This window comes from Aspergillus brasiliensis, assembly GCF_001889945.1.
Source record: "Aspergillus brasiliensis CBS 101740 unplaced genomic scaffold ASPBRscaffold_25, whole genome shotgun sequence".
NCBI lineage: Eukaryota > Fungi > Ascomycota > Eurotiomycetes > Eurotiales > Aspergillaceae > Aspergillus > Aspergillus brasiliensis.
Window position 1 is genome coordinate 162,054 of NW_027137466.1, and position 20,293 is coordinate 182,346.

Consider the following 20,293-nt stretch of genomic DNA (forward strand, 5'->3'; position numbering starts at 1 on the left):
GCATCACTCTTGCCGCATCTTCTTCCCCCGGGGACCGGCAACCGTTCCCATTAGGACTAAACTCCGTTAGTCAAGAAACTCAAGAACACTGACAAAAGAAGGAGACTCACTATCCCAATGCTTGAACGAGCTAGAGTAGTTCCCCCGGAAGTACCGATGGTGATCGTCATGCCAGTCCGATCCTCCCCACAGCGGAAAGATCCGTCTCAGGCTCCAGGGGAAATCGTATCCAGAATGCGCGTCAATGGCTTGAAATTGACGCAAGGCCACCCAAGCCAGCACAGTCATCAAGTGCACCTCGCCGGTAAAGTAGCCAAGAACCAACGGGGGTCCGATTGTGCCCAGGCCAAGAAGCATGGTTTCCCAGGGGCTGGCGTACTCGGCCGTCAGACCAAACGGCGCGGCATACTGGTGATGCACCCGATGGATGGCTCGGTACAAAGGGCCCCAGTGGAAGGCACGGTGGAGCCAGTAATGGTATGTATCTTCGACGAAGAAGAAGATTGTAATTTGTATGGCGAGGGTCTTAAGGTCGGGGAACGGAAGGTCGTATTTGAGGCCGAAGAGCTCCATCATCGGATGGAAGAGGACAATCATAGGCATTTCCACAATGAAGTGGATGGCGAGGATGTATTTCACACAGCTCCATTGTTCCTTTGCTGATGGGGGCGCCTTTTTGTCCTGAATCTTGAAACGATGGAATAGCGTAGGGAGGGCGTCGGCGATTATCCACGGGATGCAGCGGGCAAAGTACAGGATTTCGTGAGCTAGGAAGGTGATGATGCCTGTGGGAGTTAGTAGGCGAGAGCGACAATGAATTAAGGTGGTGTACCAGTTGCGATAATGTCATTATCCCAGTAAGCATAGTGTGTCCACCAGGCCTTCTCTAGAAAAGTCAATTTCGGGTTTTGGCTCGCCAGGGCATAGAGTTCGGGATATGATGTCGCCGCCGGTGGCGCAAAGGTCGAATTCATGTTGAGCTCCATATTAGTATAGTATACAAGCTCGAGTACATGTCCTCCACCGCGCTTGACAATCAAAATAAGCGCTTGCCAGAATCCAGTATATGTACTTCGGGGTGCAGCTGGTGACTTCCAGCCCTGGTGGGTATCCGGATGGTCTGATCCGCCCACACCACTCGGATGCCGGACTCGATCGACTGACCAGACCCCGGGCTAATTAATCACCCAACAATTTGATTTCCGCCCCGCTGACTGGCTCCCCAGAGTTGGCTAAGCCTCGTTAATTTTCTCTGGAACAAATCTCTCGTGCCATACGAGCCGGGATCTGGACTAACGTAGGCTGCCGTGTTGGTTAGCCGCTAGTCGTGCCTTTGACCTCAACGCCACAACAGCATCAGGCACGGACCTCAGGGGCCGGCCTTGACAGAGGTCGAACGACGCCGGATGCCTGGAACGCCGGATCATTGTCCAGTAAGCTATGAGGCACCTTCCGTACGAGATCGGCAACAGAAGATTCCGGTATGCACCCCAGGCTCTGATCCACACAAACTATGTTAAGAGCGCTCTCGTGTGATATGTCAATATCCCCTCATGTTGCCACTCCCGTGAATAGACTCAAAGGGAAACTGAATTGTGGCACTGTGCCATCAGGGATCCAGAGCTCAGCCTTACAGGTCAGTTTTAGGCTCATCGCAGCACCAATAATAGCGACTGGATGGGTGTGAGCCTAGCAGTCACATGCATCAAATGCAGAGCCAGCTAACAGCAGGATCATGTCTCACTTCAGATCCTGTTAGCTTGGCGAGAGTCCATACACGATGACCTCCCACATTGCAGCCTGTTGTCGCGCCAGGCCCCAGTGTCCAAGACGTCTCAATAGGTCAATAAAATGATAAAGCATGCTAGAATGCATAGGTTTGGTTCCCCACATGCTGGGGCCATTGATCTCTGCGAGTAGCTTTTCACAGTTAACGCCCGCGTCCTTGAGTTCAGAAAAGTTGAGGGGATGTTGTGTGACATCTATGCGATCGGATATGACCCGGAACTGGAGGTAGCAATACAGTACCAATATGGCGCGGTGTAGAGACCGGGGTGCGTGAATCGGTGGCTCCCTCGCGATAGGCAGGCTCTCCAGGCAGCGAAAGGCCATAGCTGCATGGACAGCGCACCGACAGCCATCTGACGAATTTGCCCAAGTCCGAGCAAAAGACACGTGCCTCTGCGACTCCTTGTGTCCCTCACGTCCGACTACAAGTTCCAGGCGATCGAAATCCACCAGAGTGGAGAGGAATGTGACGTGCCACAGCGCCCTAAGGCAAAATATATCAGGGCGAGCCGAAGAACCTCTATGAGCAATATTATTGCAATAGAACTCCTCGAGCACATTCTGCTGCGACTCCAGTCTGCTGCTGTGGGCGCGGTCCAAAGTTCATCATCCGAGATGGAGGACTTCATGATTGGCGTCGCATGCAAGGCTCTGAAGAAAATAAGTCTGAAAACTCGCTGTCCAAGATGACCAGTCCGGCAATGAGTCTAGACGTGGTCAGTCGGGGGCTCAGTGGAGGCTTGGGTAATCTAAACGGCGTTGCTCCTCTTGGACAGCCCAATTATTCCACGCTTCCTCTGGGTCGCATTCAATATTCTCTGTTTCAATTTCATGCGTCGACTGATGACTGCGAAGCACCCGTTTGTTCGGATCCACTGGCTAAATTAGTATTTCAAACGTCTACCACAAGGCAAGCGTACCGTTATTATGGTACCATGAAAAACCTGGATCAGCAAGAGGTGTCTAGGCTTCTTCCCTACGTCAGACGGTGGGGATCTAGTGACTGATGTAGGCATACTCACTCCGCTCAGATAACCAAAGACCTGGCCTATCAAAGCTGCCTGGGACATGGACCGGATCTCAGGCTCTCCTTTTGTGATGTATGACTCCCACTAGGAGCTTCAATAAAGGGCATTCTTCTGGCACTGAGGGATAAAGCCAACTTACGGATGCTAATATTGCCTTTTTGAGAGTTTCGAATATTCTGGTGCCACAGGCGATACCATTTCTGGAGCCTAGAAAGAGGCCTCCAACTGAGAAGATGGAAAGTAATAGCAAAGCGTTCTCAGTTGAAGGTCGGAATGTTGGCACATGGACTACAGGGAATATGGGATTGAATCTAGCAAAGTACATCTGTATGCACATATTCTGAAAATGTCAGTTACGCAGAGGAATACGTCAACTAGCACATACTAGGAAGTCCGTCGAGGGCAAGGGATCCGATGGAACACGATATTGTAGACGTTCACTCAAATTTTGTCGGTATCGCTCATCAACAACGGTGGCTCTCGATGCTCGATCTGGCAACTCATGATGTGTACCTGGTACCTCAAGGTGTGTAAACCAGTGACGGCAAACTGAGTCCTCAGACTTCTTCGTGCCATCTGTTGGATTGTCACCTGTCTGCGGAAGCCGGTCGCTTGTGGGACCCTTGGTTGCTGAATCCTGTAATAATGCTGGCATGTTGGTTGATGCATTAATGGCAGCATTCAGTGCATCAATATCAAAGTCCTCGGTAGCGAGGCAGGTAGGAATTTGTGTCATACTTTCCAGCATCCAATTGTAACCATGGTATTGTGAGCTTTCATTTAGTTCATTATCCGGTGGGCTTCGGAAACTTGGATATCTGTGGAGAGGGCTGGCGGCGGGCCTTGGATGCTGCGAAGCTCGCTCATATGCCTTGTCAGCTGTCGACAGACTTCCGTTGGGTTCTGATATAGTCAAGCGCTCATTGTCCTCGGCGCTTGGCAAAAAGGCAACGTAGATACATTTCCAGTTTCTAGATGGTCAGTCGATGGTAAAGGCGGCGTATCTGATAATAACGGAGGTGTTCGCAGTGGATTCAACGCAGCGCCATCACCCAATTGGGCCGTGGAACAACCCGTCTTATCAGCTTGGGGGATTCGGGCAGATGCTGGCTGCTCTTGAAGTCTGGGCTGACAAGGACTAGCCTGTCCGTGATTGCGCACATGTCGCAGAAGTGAATCGCTAGATGGTCAGTTCTAAGAGCCATTATCCGATACTGAAACGAGCATACTGGCGACTGAACGGTTTACTGCAGACTGAACAGGCGAACGGTCTCTCCTTTGTGTGAGTTCTGATATGGCGAGAGAGATGATCCTCCTTGGTGAAAGTCTGAGAGCACCAGGGACAGCTCCGTTCCTTTCTGCTGGAAGCCCGACTTGGCGGCATGTTGGCAGTCCACGTATGAACCAAACGTCATGTGTTATCGACCGAATGTCCCACACCAGGAATGGAAAGCAGACTGGAGTATCTGGGTGTGGTGGGGGTCATCATCGCCCCCGGTGCTAGTTAGTAGGTAGTGATGTTGGGATCCCCAATCGGGCGTTGAGCGAGATCGACGCAGGCACCAACATGTCACTGCCTGAGGTTCTGCTGACTCTGTCCCACTCGTCCCACCGGCTTTACGGCTTTACGAAGCTCCCCCTCATCCTCTCCTCTTCGTTCCCCCACAGTCTTTCGGGAGATCAACATTCTTGCCAACATGGCACGAGGGTTCCAAAGACAGGCTATTTGTGGCTTACTGCTTCGTCCCCTACGGTGTACAACAAGTCATGCAGGTGTGCCTTCAGCGCCAGGTCCCGCTGGCGTCAGCTGTCCCTCCTTCGTAAGCGGCCTCTGCCCCTTGCTACGGCTTTCTTTATCAATACCTGTCCATCATCTTTATTTCGATCCATCGTGAGACCTGGGGAAACAACCAGCCCAGCATGACGGACCAGAAAGACTGGGAATCAACCGAGGTCATCATCTGTGGATGCGGCCCTACGGGTGCATTGTTATCCGCTTATCTCGGTCGGGCCGGTGTCCATAACGTGGTTGTGGAGAAGGAACCAACAATCACGACCGATCCCCGTGGGATAGCCTTGGATGATGATGGTATCCGTTTGCTGCAGGGTCTGGGACTATATGACTCCATTTATACCAAAATAGGCACCTGTGAGTACCCCTATATCTCTCTCATGCAGGATACTAATGAAGCCGACGATCAGCCATGGGAAGGTTCAATTTCGTCAGTGGGACGGATTGCGACATGCACAGGACTCCGATTCTGGCAATGGACTATAACATAGTGGGCTCTAACAATTCACTGTAGATATGCACCCGCTGATGGTGTCAAGATCGCAGGAGCGACAGGCCATGTCGGCTATATAGGCCATAAACAACCCGTTCTCGAAAGCCATATCAGAAACTGCATGCCTTCGTCCCATTGCTCCTTGCGATGCAACGCGACTGTCGTTCAACTTGAAGAAGATGAAGATTGGACGTATTGTACATATCGCGACGCGACCGGCGAGGAGCGCGGTATTCGAGCAAGATTCTTCGTTGGCGCGGACGGAAAGACGGGTTATACACGCAAGAAATATCTGGAACCGCGGGGCGTTTTCATGGAAAAGTTCCATGCGTCAGTAGCCCACTCTTCTGGGTATTGCCGTCGCTAACACTACAGCAGGGCTTTCTACGAGGAGACCTGGGTGGCATTAAACTGGCGAATCACTGTTCCAACACCGCAGTCGCATCCCAACTTCCCTCTATGGAAACGAGGGTACTCCCCAGAGCAGGTGTATGACCTATTCTTTCCACCTGAATTTCGATTTCTCTGCAATCCAGACAGGCCAGCAGTCTCCGGGCGCTTTGGCCTGCCAGCTGACAGACTGTGGCGGTTCGAGTATATCATCCACAAAGGGGAAGATGGATGCGTGATGGCTAGTCCAGAAGAAATGCGACGCGTCGTCTATCCCTATATTACGCACAGAGGAAGTAGATACCAGTATGTCTACCTTTTTTTCTCGCCCGGAAGCAATAGCTGACTTCGCAGACTTGCTGAGGACGTGCAGTTTCCTGAAGACTGCATTGAAGTACTTCGCTGTCGCCCGTTCACATTCTCGTCGCGAACCTGCAATGTATGGGCCAAGGATCGTGTGATACTGTGTGGCGATGCGGCTCACGTCTTCCCTCCCTGTAAGCCACATCATTGCTCCAAATCACACATTTACTTACAAGCATTGCAGTTGGCGGGCAGGGTATCGTCTCCGGTTTCCGCGACGCAATGTCCCTCTCCTGGCGCCTAGCTATGCTCTGCCGCTACCATACTAACAACAAAGCTCACTATCATGTTCTGAAGGCATGGTACGAGGAGCGTAAGCAACAGCTCAAGCTTTCACTAGCAACAACGGTCGCTAACGGAGTTATGGTATGCGAAACGCATCCGCTGAAAATCTTTCTCCGAGACTGGTACATCTGGTTCGTCCAGTTCATTCCCAGCTGGAGACGACAACTGCAGCACGGTCGCAGAAAAGCTACAATATTTCGATACAGGCACTCCAACGGGATGCCTTTTATCCCAGATTTGAACGGCGGTCTTTATCTTCCTCAAGTATATTGTCGCCGCATAGAGGACAATGAGATACTTTTTACGGACGACGCGATCTACGGTTCACTCAATAACGCCTCTCTCTTCCGCTTATTTGTGTACGCGCGGGACTCATCCGAGATCCCAGCTATCAAGCACACCTTGGAAGGCATCGAGAACTGGTCCCGCGGCGAGTTTAGTGCAACCGATATCCCCTTCATTCTGGAGAAGGGCGATATTGACCCAACGAGCTTATCTAAAGGAAAGAACACCTTCCAAGTCGCTACCGCAGACGAATTTGCCGACTCCCCGTTGTGTAGTGATCGCCCAAGACCATCAGATTACGACCCTTGCCTCCTAGGAGATAAAGTGCAGGGGAAATATATTATTGTTCGGATGGACCGAGTCATATTTGCATCTTGTGCGAACGAAGATGAATTGAGGAGAGCTGTGCACACTATGTTGGGTTATCTTCATGGTGATGATCCTGCCGAGCACTAGTACTACTCACCGATAATATACAATAGGATGTAGACGGGGCGTGGAAGGTAATGCCATATAATGACCAGGTCTCCACTCTAATAATAAGGACTATACATATACAGTCTCTGAAATAGCTACTAGAATCTAATTCTTAGTAAGTTCAAGAATTGCGTTCAGAGTCAGTTCAGAAAAGTCTACATTGAGGTTGTCGTTCGGTTTCGTTGATGGAGAAATGTGCACAAAACGCGCTCCAGAAGGAGGTCACCTGACCGTGGAATGGAACGATCGCATCAATGTAACCAGTATTCTATGGAGCTTCTGGGCTATTACTCCGTAGGAGAATCAGAGGTAATATTTTCCAAGGATAGGATAAAGCGATGTCGTTTCTTTCTAACGAAACTATTTGAAACGAGGGAGTAAGCAAGGGATAAGACAAGAGATCAGGCCACACTCAGCGACCGTGTACTGTGAGTGAGCGAGCTCCCCAAAGTGAACAAGCAAAACAACAGACAAACAAAACAAACAAACAGCAAGCTGGCCCCACATTCTGAAACTGCCCCACGACTGGCCCCACTAGCACCACACCACCTTCACCCACCGCTTTTTTGTCCACACATCGTCCCACCCAGCTTGGCTAACAGTGAGGGATCAGCTAGTATCAGCTACTGTATCCTCAGCGCTAATACCATACTTCGTCCGCAGCCCCTTCATAACCAATGCTGCCACACCAGCGACAGTTTTCGCCTGGGAGATCTCGAGAACAGACGTCTCTAGATCCAAACTACGCCGAATCCAATACTTGACTTCTAGGCCCATGAGCGAGTCGATAGGGAAACTGGCGATCTGCTTCTCGTCGAGCCCGGCCTGCGCCGAGAAATTGCCGACGCGTGTTCCCAGTTCGCGGATAATGGTGCTCTCGCATTTAGGGTCGTTCAGGAAAGAAGGATCGTTGGCGATGGCTTCGAAGAGGCGGAGGAGGACGTCGTCGGCTTCTTGATTGTGCGCTTCAGCTTTGCTGGTTCGCATTAGGGACGGGATGTTGAAGCGCACGTCTTGCTCGAAGGAAGCTTTGCTGTTGTTCACTTCCATTTGGGCCGGGTTGAGGAAGGAGGTTACCCCGACCATGATGTCTAGTGGGGAGGATGCAAGGGAGGGAGGGTCGGTAGTGGTGTCGGTGTGTGGTAGGGCCAGACGGAGTGCGTCGATGACTTCTTTCTCGGAGAGGGAGAAGCGCGACTGCGCTTGGAAGAGCTCGACTAGTCGTGTATTGCGGCTGAAGTTGCCTACTTCTTCAACGGCGCCGAGTGTGACGCGGGTTGCTGGAAGGCCTAGAGATCGTCGGTAGGTTACGAATGAGTCAACGAAGGTGTTCGCTGCGCCGTAGTTGGATTGCCCTGGGTTGCCGGCTGTTCCTACGACGGAACTGAAGAGGACGAAGAAGTCGAGCTGTTTCCCGGAACAGGCGTTGTGCAGGTTCCATGTGCCCTGGATTTTCGGGCCTTGGGGTGCGATCCATTGCGCGTATGACATGTTCGCAAAGAGTTCATCCTTCCCGAAGTTGGGCAGTTTCAGCACGCTTTCCAGGATTGATTGGTAACTTGGGAGGTTTACCTGTAGTACTAATGAGAGATTGACAACCCCGGCGAGTTCGTGCTCACTGGCCGAGACTGCTTGCTCGACACTATCTGTGTCCTCAACACTGCCATGGATTGCAGTCACTGTGCAGCCCTGGCTCTCGAGCTCCTTGACATAGGCTTGATCAGACTCGGATTGACCTGCTGATCGCGACATTATAACCAAGTGTCTGGCGCCGTTGGTAACCATCCATGTCGCTAGTACTCGACCGATGCCGCCAAATCCACCGACGAGCAGGTACGACCTTGTAGGGGAGAAAATGTATCTTTTCTCAATTGGTTTGTATTTGAGACTGTGAGGCACCTCTGGCATTCTCACAACAATCTTACCAATGTGCCGACCAGTCTGCATATGCCGGAATGCACTTGCAATATCATCTGCCTCAAACATCCGTGGAAACAATTGTGCCTGCAGACGCCCTTCTTGACAATACGTAAACATCTCATTGATCGCTCTATAGGATATTAGTATTCATCATCGACGATTAGAGTCCTTATGAGAGCGGAAGCATACCCCCGGACAAGGTCTGGATAGTCATCGAGCATCTCACTCAAGTCAACCCCGTAGAACGAGCGGTTATTTGCAAAGTGCACCATCTCCAGCTTCCCATGCTCCAGCATGTCACGTTTGCCAATTTCAATCATCTTCCCCATAGGCGCCACACAGTCCCAAGATGCGTGCAATAGTTCGCCTGCCAGAGAATTCAGGACAAGGTCTACACCGCGTCCATTCGTCGCAGCTAGGACACCTCTGCGGAATGAGACACTTCGAGAGTCGAATATACGATCTCGTGGAAGATTAAAGTTCCTTATGAGGAACTGGATCTTCTCTTCGCTGCTAACCGTGGCATAGATCCACAAATCGGTGAGCTTTGAACTACTGACTGGGAAAGGAGCAATACCTCAGCACCAACCATGCGGCAAATGTTGATAGCTGCCAGCCCAACACCACCACAAGCTGAATGGATGAGTACAGTCTGTAGTGACGAATATCAGAGATCATAGGAAATAATATAGCCAAGGGTTGATTATCATCTCACCTGTCCTTTGTTCAGATTTCCTATCGTCAATAGGGAGTAGATCGCCGTTGCGTATACACAGGGCATCGCAGATGCCTGCTCAAGAGATATATCATCTGGGATACGCATGCAATTCGCTTCCCGAGTGATCAATTGAGTTTTTAATGTGCCTTGCTGGATAACGATCACTGCGTCTCCAGCGTTCAAATCACCCACTTCCGATCCTACCCTGCGAATGACACCGCTCCCCTCTATGCCCAGGGGCAGATCAGTCACGAGTAGGCCCAGGGCGAACATGAGATCCTTGAAGTTCAAGCTCAGATACTTCATCTCCACCTCGACCTCATTAGGCTTCAGGCTCATCTGCCGTTCCTCTTCAACCCACTGGAGCGTGTCTAGAACACCGCGCACTCCAGGATGAAGGCGGAGAGGTCCACAGTTGCCTTCAACCTCCAGCTGCTTACCCTTTGATAGGCGATTGCATCTCGTCGTATATACAATGCCGTCTTCAATGGTGTATTCGTAGTCCCTGCCCGATGGATTGGCTTTTTCATCAAGAAGCTCGCTGAACACTTGGGTTAGAAGGTCCGCAGTGGTGTCGTTCAAGTCATCAATTTCCAGGGTCCTGAAATCAATGCCGGTCTCCGCTCTGATGGTACGGCCAAATCCCTGGATAAGTCCATAGCGAGGATCTGAGCACGTCTTCTGGGAATTCCGGGTCACCCAGAGTGTCCGTCGGCCAATAGAGAGATAATTCCTGAGTTTCGAAAACGCCTCCTCCGACAGGTCGTAAAGGAAAGGACCGTCAAGATCAAGAAGAGAAATAACCACGCTTTCCTTAACACAGTCGCCAAGTATACACCACCGGACAGTGTACCCTTGGAGAGAAAGCTTCTTTTCAATGACTGCCGCCCATGGGTGCTGTTGGGTCTGCAGGGTGCCCAAGAGGCTGACGACAGGGACAGTTGGCTTGGATGGCGTGCTCCTTGCTATCATAGTGGTGGACATTTGAAAGGGAAAGTCTTCGTCATAAACAAAGTCTTCCATTTCCATGAAGCCTGCTTTCATGAGTTCGTCTTTCCATCTATCTACTTTGACATAAGGTCGATCACGACGCTGGTCTGAATCCCCTAACCACCATCCGGGGAGGGTACCCTGTTTAAGAAGTTAATAACTCCCTTTTAGACACGACTCGAGTACTGCTGAGTGATATTGAAACAACTATCAACATACCATAACCCAGTCAACATAAGGTACGTCTGAGCACCAAAAGTTAGCATGCATTTGCGAAGGGAAATATTGATCATACCAGCAGATAGCTCATGAAGTACAAGCCAGCCACCAGGCCTCAGTAGGGTCTTCACATTAATGAGAGTCTTGTTTAAGCTTGGCGTAGCATGTATAACATTGGATGCGATAACCAGATCGAAGCCTCCAACGTCGAAACCCTGATCTGCAGGTGAGAGCGATATGTCCAGAACTGCATATTCCAACTGGTTTCCATGCTTCTCCTGCAACGGTATCAGAAACCCAGGGGTGACGTCGGTCACAACATATCTGGCGAAGGATCTATCTCCACTGGCATCGACTAGGGCCCTCAATGCAGCCACCGTGGCGGATCCCGTTCCGGCACCAATTTCAAGAATTCGCAGTTGAGGACTGGAATGTCCGACGAGCCGAAAAAGTTGATCCCAGTCGAAGATATCCACAGAATAGGCGTAGATGTCTTTCCACGAGTCACGCGGAGCTAGTACTTGTGCTGCTGATAATTTCCCGGCCATTAAGGACTCCATCTCCGATTCAAGGCAGTATCGCGCATCCGCAAAGAACCCCGACAGTCTGGTATCGGGGACCTTCTCAAGTAGCGCTTTCCATAGACTGAGACGTTCCCCAGGGTTCATACGCGCCCATTTACCTGCCTCTTTGATGCCGTGATAGTCTTCCGTCCGAATTCGAAGGGCTTCAGACTGAATCCACTGCTGATACTTTGTCATATGGGGCACAGTTGGCGTTAGATTACGGACCAGAACATCGAAATCTAAGATCGCCAAAATGGCAAGTCTAGCTGTTGTTTCCAGTCCCGTATCTACAGCAGCCCGCTTGATTGAGCCCTTTGCACGATTGAGACGGATCTCTGGTTCATACTTCATGTGAGAGCAGAGAAATGGCTCTTCTCGTAACATCGTTCCTTCACTCTCCAGCGCAAAAAAGCGAGCGTCGCTCATAAATAGGGCAATACTGCCATCACTCCGTACCAGACGGGAATCTCCCCCCAAGATCCCAGACGTAGAACCGGAGGACGAAGGATTAACCCCCAATGACATGGTCTCGCTGCTGTGCGTTAGATATACCTCACCAATATATGAGGGAACACCAACTACACCAACTCCTGGTGCGATACCGCGACATGCTGCAACACAGTGTAACTGCAAGCACTGGTCGATAGCGGTAGGATGAATTAGGTAGCGGCCACTGTGCAGGCGGAGATCGTCGTCAATAGTCGCTGCGGCTTCATAAGCTGAGGGGCTGACTGTGATATTTCGCAGACCTTGGAAAGAAGTTCCATATTTCAGTCCCGCCTTTTTGAGCCGTCGATATAAGTACGGCGAAGAGAGAGATCTCGGGTATACAAGGAGTCTTGACGGCGGCGGTCGACCGCTTGGCGTACCGGACCTAACTTGGCCAGAGCAATGCTTTTTCCATGAGTTGCCATCATGCGAACAAACAGTAAAGTCATACCACGAGGATTCCACTAGGTCATTCACTGTCACCGGTCGCATGCTGGTTAGAAGCTCGTATTCCAAACTAGGCTCCAAAATCAATGCGGTCCTGATCAATATGTTCCGCAACAAGATCTGATCAGAACCGGTGATTTGTCGGGCTGCCTCGGTCACCATGGCTACATAGCCTGCGCAGGGAAACACTGTTTTGCCGCTAACATTATGGTCCCAAATCCATGGAACCTCATCAAGGCGAAGAATGTTCCTCCAACAAGGTTCCAAGTCACCCGATTCCAGGGTGCGCGATCCGAGCAATTCATGGTGTGAGAATTTGCGCAATCGCCATTGTCGAGGGGGTCGACTTTCAGCCCAGCCTAAGTCGTCGTATTGCCAGGGATAAGGTGAAAAGTCATTTAAGCAGGTCCCAGAGCCGTTGACGGCCACAAAACGAACCCGCGAGCCGTGAAGATACGCCTGACCGACTGCTTTCAGAAAGCTGGAAGTGGAATCCTCCCCCCGTACTATAGTCGGACAGTATGTGTTCGTTATTTCTACATCCTTGGAGATCTGACGGATAGGCCCCGAAAGTGCTGAGTGTGGCCCAATTTCCAGGACAAGCGGCTGCGGTCGTTCAGACATTGACTTCAACACTGCGCTCATGGCAGCAGTGAACTGGACTGGTGATTCTAGGTTTGCCCTCCAGTAAGCTGCATCCAACTGGCTTGAATTTTGGATTCCTTGGCCAGTCATGGTCGAAAGCATTTGAGCCACCAACATCGGCCGATAGGTAACGTAAGGACGTATTAGTTCTTCATAGTGGGCGGCTGCGAACATCATGTGGCCTATCAAGAATCAATACTGATGCTCGGGTTAAGACAGTGCAACTTACTAGAATGATAGGCAACTTGGACAGGAAGCATTTTCATTAGTGTATCCGGTGTGTCGCCGCGTATTCTTGATGCCACCTCTTCCAGCGATGCCTTGTCTCCTGATAAAGTCACACTTTCAGGGCTATTATAGCAGGCGACAACGACACCACCTGTAATGTAGGATCGGACCTGTTTTGGGCTCATACCCACTGCCATCATAGCCCCCTTTCCCTCGCATTGAGAAGATACCTGGCCACGATAGTATGCTAGGATTATAGCTGTCTCCATAGAGATGGCCCCCGATGCATATGCAGCAGCAATCTCCCCACTGGAGTGGCCAATCACTTTAGATGGGTGTACATCACATGATGCGAGAAGATTGACTATAGCCAGCTGAATGGCGGTGCATAGCGGTTGGGAACACTCAGCACGGTCCATTATAGAATCATCGCCATTCAACAATATATCTGTAGCCTATTAGCACACTGCGATGACTGCGCTGAGCAAGTGTCAATCTAATACCATGTAAGAGCCACTTTGGCGGAATTGGAAGTCCTTTGAGGACGTCATCCATTATCTGCAAATCTCTGGAGAACTGGGGATATGCTTCAATGAGACTCTTGGCCATTCCAGGCCACTGAGCACCTTGACCAGTAAAGGCGAAGACCAACTCTGGTGCTTGCGACTCTGCTATATAGCCCCTTTGGAATGTATCGATATCAATTGCCTCGCCATCTGTGACCACAAAGGCACGATGAGCCAGATGATCTCTCCTGGAACCAAGAGTGAAGGCAACGTCCCTCAACGCATGGGGGTATTCGTCAATGTATGATTTGATTTGTTCAATTTTTTTACTAAGAGCTTTTGCTCCCCATGCAGATAAGGCTAGAATTTTATTTGGATGGCTTCGTGGTTCTGACATTATATCGCTCCGTTGAAAGGCGTCCAATATAACCTGATACCAGATCAGTGCACTGTCACACAGAGAACATCAACGAAAGACTTACATGGGCATTTGCTCCTCCGATCCCAAAGCTGTTTACACTCACTCTCGCCTCTTTGTCCTTCGGCCATGGTAGCGTTTCTATTGGTACCTCTAATTTGCCCTCCTTGAAAGGAACTTCGTGGGTTAGTCTAAGGACCAGACACGCATTTTTAGTCCCGAAGAACTTACTCTCTGGATGAGGTGTCTCAAAATATATATTTGGAGGAATCTGTCTATGCTCTAAGGAAAGAACGGCTTTGATCACACTAGTTAAACCAGATGCGCCTTCCATGTGGCCGACGTTCGGTTTTACCTTTCCGAGTTTCGCATTAGTAAATGCGAACCAACATGGGAGTGTGTATAGGGAACATACCGCACCGATGAATATCCCCTTTTCTCCAAAAATACTAGTAACAGCCTGGGTTTCTGTTACATCGCCTATAGTTGTTCCTGTTCCATGACACTCGAACAATGCCGTCTGACAGGGATCGCTGATCCCCGCCCTGCTATATGCTTTTCGAATAAGAGACTCTTGGCTTTCTCGGTCCGGCGTTGAAATATTCGGAGTCCTTCCGTCGCTATTGGTTGCTGTCGAGCGAATGATTGCCCTGATAGGATCACCCTCCCGTATGGCAGCATCCAACGGCTTGATGAATATGGCATTAATGCCTTCTCCGCGGCCGTACCCGTCTGCCGAGGCGTCGAAAGTTTTGCATCTGCCATCAGGGGCCAACACCAAATTATCGGACATTGTCACAGACATTGTAGGGGAAAATATAATACTGCTGCCACCAACAATGGCCGCAGAGCAATCGCCAGAGTATATTGCCTGACAGGCTTGATGTAATGCGACCAGGGAAGAAGAGCATGCCGTTTTATATGTGATGCTATACACTCAAGCGGTCAGTTAGACGAGATGACTGTGTGAACTGAACAGTCGCTAGGGTAGAAACGAAAAGGCTGGTGGGATCAGCGTACCTTGGGCCTTTTAGGTCGAATTCGAATGAGACTCGGTTGGCAAACGCAAAGTCGCCCGTTCCCATGGCCCTGAATCGGTCTATGTACTGAGTGTCTTTGCTGGTAATTTCGAGCCAATCCTCTCCAAAGATTCCTACGAAACAGCCAATATCGCTGCCTCTCCAGTCCGACTGGCCAGCATTCTCCATACACTCCCACACAACCTCGAGCAAAAGTCTCTGTTGGGGATCCAAATTTCCGGCTTCTGAAGGTCTTCCGACAAAGTCCCTGTCAACTTTGCCGAGATACTCTTCCTGTAAGAAGTATCCATGCTTAGTCTTGATCTCATGGGGCCTTGTTGGGTGATAGAACGCGTCTCCGTGATACCTTCCTGGAGGAACCTCGCCTAGAGCGCTCCTTTTCTCCACCAGTAAGGACCAGAATTCTTCTGCAGTTCGGATGTTACCAGGGAATCTCATCCCCATGCCCACAATGGCAATCGGTGGTAGTGATCCGCCTGACTGCTCGTCAGTTCGACTCCATGGAGTGGTTGGAGGTTCTTCGGGATGAGGTTGCGTCCCAACATCCTCGATGTGGATCGCGGTGGCCTCCACCACGTGCTCGTTTCCATTGTTTACGGCCATGTGACTCGGCTGGACTCAGGCAGCGAGGACTGCTAAAATCCAACGGATACTCTACAGGGAAATTGTTAATTTTCTCAAATAAACAGTGAAGGTCATATACGCTAGCTCTCCTGTTTTGCCAACTAAGGAGCAATAAACTCCGATTTTGCTAACTCCCCGGCAAGAAAGTCGCCGTATATTAACCAGGCCTGAAGGACATGAGTGTGCATTTGCATATGCATGCTGCAGTATATTTGCGCATACCCTATTATTGGTGGGAACCGGCTCGACCTTGCGAAACGTCCATCTGGGATCATAACCTGCTTGAGCAGCGAAATGACGACCAATATCCATCAGAGCATGAGACTGGAACTTGATCACAGTTGTCGGAGGTATCTGAGACACAATCTCATTCTAGAACTCATCTGGAATTGAACGTGCAAAGGACCTCAACAGTAGCACATATATGCTGCTTCTTGCATCTGTTCGAGCCCTGGTGATGATGTATATAGGACTCCACTTAAGTAGGTACAGTGGAGACTGTGATCAACGACCGAATAGACATCTTTTCCGCCAACAAGATGTGTAATCTTTGTGAATTGGAAGTGCGGATTAATCAGGTCGGTACATCTGTCAGAGGAGGACCAAAAAAGGCCTTGATTGAGTTGATAACAGGGAAAAGAGCAGTGCAGTCCACAATCAATCAATCAAAGATTTGAGCCTAATTGAGCAGAGCATTGGAGCGTTCGACTTTCAGGCTCAAGGTCACTTTCTGGATCAGTGAGGAGCAGTTAGCGCAGGCACCTGAACGCCCTTATGAGTGGACAGCGTTGAATTGCGCATGTACGTCCTTGTACACCCGGGATCTACTTTTCGGGGCCTTTTGTCGGGCCTTTATGATCCGCCAGCACGAATTGACACATGCTTACCATAACTATCTAAGAGCGTATCGCTTTGCGAGTATCATGTTGCTGGATGGTGGACTCTTTTGTCAGGTGAACACAGCGCAGGACTATTCTCTTTACTAACCTGTCTGTGCATCCCCAAGCCACACCAAGATTTGGGGTTGGTGCTTTGGGCGCCTCTGGGTACTACCGAAAGTGGGCCATATGATCACCATAAAAAATTCATCCAAGGCTAGTCGCTCGAGGGGTGTATAGGATGTGAAGTCTCTTTAAGAACAGAATACATATGATGGAACATACAATACCCTGAGAGGGAGAAGCTATCCCAAAAATTGTCCACGGCGCTGCAAGGGCCAAAGCTATACATAATCAGCGTCCTATTCCGACCCCGTCTGGCTGGAATCCAGAATACCGCCACGTATACCAGCATGGCCCTGGAAGGCACCTAAGGTTGATGGAAAAGCCATGCTCTCAACGGCCTCTTCAATAGACCGTGGTATAGTCTCCTGGCTAACAACAGAGCCAAACCAGGAAGGCGACTGTAATTGATCCCGAGAGCAATCAAGTATACCACCGTCCTGCGGATAGAAGTCCAACTGCATTTGCGACTGCAATGCACTTACATCCCCACCCGAAACATCCAAGGTCAAATTCTCATCAGCAAAAAAGCACCTCGACAGTGCAACAAACTGCTGGAAAAGATTCTGCATCGTAGCGATCGGCTGACTCATTGTCCCAGTATGGGTGAGACAATTCGCTACTGCCTTGAGGATCTGGAAGTCTCCGTTATGACATGTTGCGACGGCATTGCAGAATAGTGCGAAACATGCTGTGATGGGGTAGTAGAGGAGGGTCCTGTGCATTGTAAGCAATATTAGTGCTATCCGACTATGTCGTTCAGGGCTTAGAAGGCAAGACTTACCAATGTAGATAGGCGACTGTTTTCTGTGTGTCACTTGACTGGCAGATGGCTATTAACGCCTGTAGCTCCTGTCGTGCGGATGTGAGGCAGGTGTCCACGGCTGGCTGTCCCGGGGCGATTTGGCGGAGGTATAAAATACTAGTCATTATGGAGTGGTAAGAGAAATTGAGGGTGGCTATTTCGCTGTTGAGGTCGAGACCCGTCCAGTGCGTAGAGGGAACCTGATCTGTATATCACGTTTGTCAAACTCCATGATGTTGTAAATAGTGGCATGGTACTTACCTGATCGATCTTCTGTCGGATGGCATCCATGTCACGTAAAAGCTGCGGGCCGACGCTATTGAAAGAGCGGAAGCCATTGCTATCTCCTGTGGGGGAGTCAACTAAGAAGGGTATCATTGTGTCCTGGACCTTGGCTAACTCCAAGTATATTAGAAGGAGTGTCGAAATGGTAGTATTCGATGTCGGGGGTTCCATCCTCGTATCAGGCGCCATTGTTAGGATCGTTGGTCGCCCAAGTTTCCAGGCGTAGTTCCTGTCCAGAATGTAGCACCACATAAAGCAGTAAACCTCCTCTTCACTCGACTCGTATATCCCAGTGGCGCTAGGATACAGACCAATGTCCATGCACACCCTGCATGCAGTTTTGGTCAGCTCCTGACAAGTGCTAGCGTCGCCTGACCCTTGATATAAGAATATCTGTTTCATTCTGTAAGAAAGGATGGTGTTGGAAGGGCATTAAACAACTTACTCCACACAGTATAGCCTGTAACAATTGAAGAGAAGACTCGGTAAAGAGGGGAATCTTCCTAAGGGCTCTTTGACCAGTATCCCGATAGAGCAGAGCCTTATGCCGCAGACTCTGAGCCAGGAGGGTATCGCTCTCAATGGCAGCTACCGTATTGAGGAACTTGTAGGCCACGGAATTGACGCATACAGTGTAGAGCAGGGCATCGGATGTTGTAGCAGTACCTAACAGAATGGATAAGCCCATGTGCTTGAGGGTTTCTCTGCTGATGTGTCTGAAATAGTCCTGGACATAGCACCCAAATTTGTTGCTTCCGATATCTGCAGGGATAGGGATGAGTATCAGTGCTCCAGCAGGAGAGGGAGACGTTGAGTGCCAGGCATACCGTTCAGCATCCAATACAAGAGCTCGATAGAGGGAGAGTGGTGTGGTTCCTCACTGCTTGTTCCCTCGAACATTACGCCCGTGCATTGGTTTATGCCACCCAAGAGCTCGCTTGCAATGAAAAGAGCGAACTCCAGGGTCTGGTGTCTATCACGAACTAACTCCAGCGCATGTCCTGGTTGGGGCGGTTTGATCATTTGGGCATCCGTGAGAGGAACGAGCGACATCCAGCCAGGAAACTCGTAGTTTATGTCAATCCCACCAAGTAGCGCGGAATGCCTGCCGTCTAGCATGTTCATGAGCTCGTCCTCAAGGTGAGGTGGGAGGTCATTGAACATTGAATGCTCACTTGGCTGTTCGACGGAGTCCTGTCTCGACCAACGGCCTGCAATGGTTGACTGGGAAGCAGGAGCCTCATTGCTTGGACTACTGCTCTGCCTAGCTCTCTTGTGGACAGCTTCTCGCTTGGGAAGTCGTTTCATGCCTCTGGTTCGAGTACAGGCGGTCACTTGATCCTGGCAGTTTCCACATGGATCTTCCTTATCGCACCGGACCTGGTATGATGTTATTAAGGTGATTCGTCTTTGAACATAATGGCTCATGTCCATGCTATGCGGAATGCAGAATCTGTACCTTTCGGGCATGGCATAAATCACACTGTTGTTGGATATGCATTAAAAAGCCAAACTTATTGTAATCATAGGGAGAGGATTACATACCACACGACGCCGCAGCATTGTGAAGTATGAACGTCGTTACTGTTCCGCTACCAGATCCAGTATTCCATGGTCATTCAAGGGACATTTATGAAATTTAATCCAACCGCCATCTCATAGCCACGAGTGCGGGTTGAAGCGCTCGCCCGTGCCAAGAAGCAGACGAAAATAGTTTGCCAAGGCCAGGAACATGGCGGACGGCACCACTGCGCCACTCTCCAAATAGGGCTCGCCAATGGGGAGCCTGACAAGCATTTGAAATTAATATCGCGAGGCCTCTTTTGAATTCTTGTTGAAGATCTCAAGATGATGGTTGTCGGTTGGGTGTCGAAAATGGCTTCATTCTCTAGATTACGGCATTTGGCCATATGGCCGATTACGTGGTAAATTACATAGGATTCGCTATATAGTAACCTCGCTGCCTGACTGTCTTGTCTGACGCAGGCGCTTAGTAGGAGGTCTTCAAGGGACCTGCATCTGAGTAAGGCTTGGATCAATCAATCAATCAATCATAGGCAGAGGTAGCGATGATTCAAGTGAAGTCTGGCTAGTGTGAATATAGAGAACATATCGAGAGATTATCTAGAGAAGGCTTCTATAAGATCATTCCGTTACCCACGATTTTATACTCCTATCTTATAGGTACCAAAGGGAGGAGTAACATAGATATGACATATTTATGGTCATGTGCCCGCAACAATGACGGTGAAATTTGTGGTGACTGTGCCTGATGACGAAATCTAGACATTCCATCTGGAGCAACCTTCGGTCCATCAATTTTGTCCATTTGACATCTTGTTGCGATCCCCATTTCGATTTCCATTGCGATCCCCATTGCCTTGTGTTCTGTTCTTCAATTGTGAGCACCATGGCAGCAATTTCACCAAGCCCTTCACCACTTACAGATGCTCCGTCGGATGTCACGGTCTTTGCGCATAGCAGATTCGAA

General features: G+C 50.0%; 6 protein-coding genes across 6 annotated transcripts; 1 reads left to right on the forward strand and 5 right to left on the reverse strand.

Moving 5' to 3' along the window:
* Nucleotides 1–3: 3 nt before the first annotated feature.
* Nucleotides 4–986, reverse strand: ASPBRDRAFT_60139 (sterol desaturase family protein; the record flags this gene model as incomplete). Its single annotated transcript, XM_067628173.1, has 3 exons — nucleotides 4–56; nucleotides 111–785; nucleotides 833–986. 3 exons carry the CDS (start codon nucleotides 984–986, stop codon nucleotides 4–6), a joined length of 882 nt encoding a protein of 293 aa, XP_067473255.1.
* A 1,531-nt stretch (nucleotides 987–2,517) lies between these two features.
* ASPBRDRAFT_201396 (uncharacterized protein) lies at nucleotides 2,518–3,552 on the reverse strand (the record flags this gene model as incomplete). Its single annotated transcript, XM_067621545.1, has 4 exons — nucleotides 2,518–2,663; nucleotides 2,723–2,900; nucleotides 2,956–3,156; nucleotides 3,202–3,552. The coding sequence occupies 4 exons, from the start codon at nucleotides 3,550–3,552 to the stop codon at nucleotides 2,518–2,520; spliced, it is 876 nt and encodes a 291-aa protein (XP_067473256.1).
* A 468-nt stretch (nucleotides 3,553–4,020) lies between these two features.
* On the reverse strand, nucleotides 4,021–4,200 carry ASPBRDRAFT_139036 (C2H2-type zinc finger protein; the record flags this gene model as incomplete). Its single annotated transcript, XM_067619051.1, has 1 exon — nucleotides 4,021–4,200. The coding sequence occupies one exon, from the start codon at nucleotides 4,198–4,200 to the stop codon at nucleotides 4,021–4,023; it is 180 nt and encodes a 59-aa protein (XP_067473257.1).
* A 92-nt stretch (nucleotides 4,201–4,292) lies between these two features.
* Nucleotides 4,293–6,880, forward strand: ASPBRDRAFT_666971 (uncharacterized protein; the record flags this gene model as incomplete). The annotated part of the gene is made up of 6 exons (XM_067628770.1): nucleotides 4,293–4,965; nucleotides 5,019–5,098; nucleotides 5,148–5,431; nucleotides 5,480–5,797; nucleotides 5,846–5,988; nucleotides 6,039–6,880. The coding sequence occupies exons 1-6, from the start codon at nucleotides 4,737–4,739 to the stop codon at nucleotides 6,878–6,880; spliced, it is 1,896 nt and encodes a 631-aa protein (XP_067473258.1). The 5' UTR covers nucleotides 4,293–4,736.
* A 630-nt stretch (nucleotides 6,881–7,510) lies between these two features.
* ASPBRDRAFT_138934 (uncharacterized protein) lies at nucleotides 7,511–15,690 on the reverse strand (the record flags this gene model as incomplete). The annotated part of the gene is made up of 12 exons (XM_067619042.1): nucleotides 7,511–8,951; nucleotides 9,011–9,366; nucleotides 9,399–9,473; nucleotides 9,537–10,670; nucleotides 10,749–10,774; nucleotides 10,825–13,077; nucleotides 13,125–13,578; nucleotides 13,670–14,059; nucleotides 14,112–14,224; nucleotides 14,279–14,402; nucleotides 14,463–14,976; nucleotides 15,068–15,690. 12 exons carry the CDS (start codon nucleotides 15,688–15,690, stop codon nucleotides 7,511–7,513), a joined length of 7,503 nt encoding a protein of 2,500 aa, XP_067473259.1.
* Nucleotides 15,691–16,951: 1,261 nt separating this feature from the next.
* ASPBRDRAFT_189494 (fungal specific transcription factor domain-containing protein) lies at nucleotides 16,952–19,086 on the reverse strand (the record flags this gene model as incomplete). The annotated part of the gene is made up of 5 exons (XM_067620165.1): nucleotides 18,630–19,086; nucleotides 18,248–18,564; nucleotides 17,775–18,195; nucleotides 17,497–17,722; nucleotides 16,952–17,429 (listed from the first exon to the last, which is right to left on the reverse strand). Exons 1-5 carry the CDS (start codon nucleotides 18,964–18,966, stop codon nucleotides 16,952–16,954), a joined length of 1,779 nt encoding a protein of 592 aa, XP_067473260.1. The 5' UTR covers nucleotides 18,967–19,086.
* Between the last annotated feature and the right edge of the window lie 1,207 nt (nucleotides 19,087–20,293).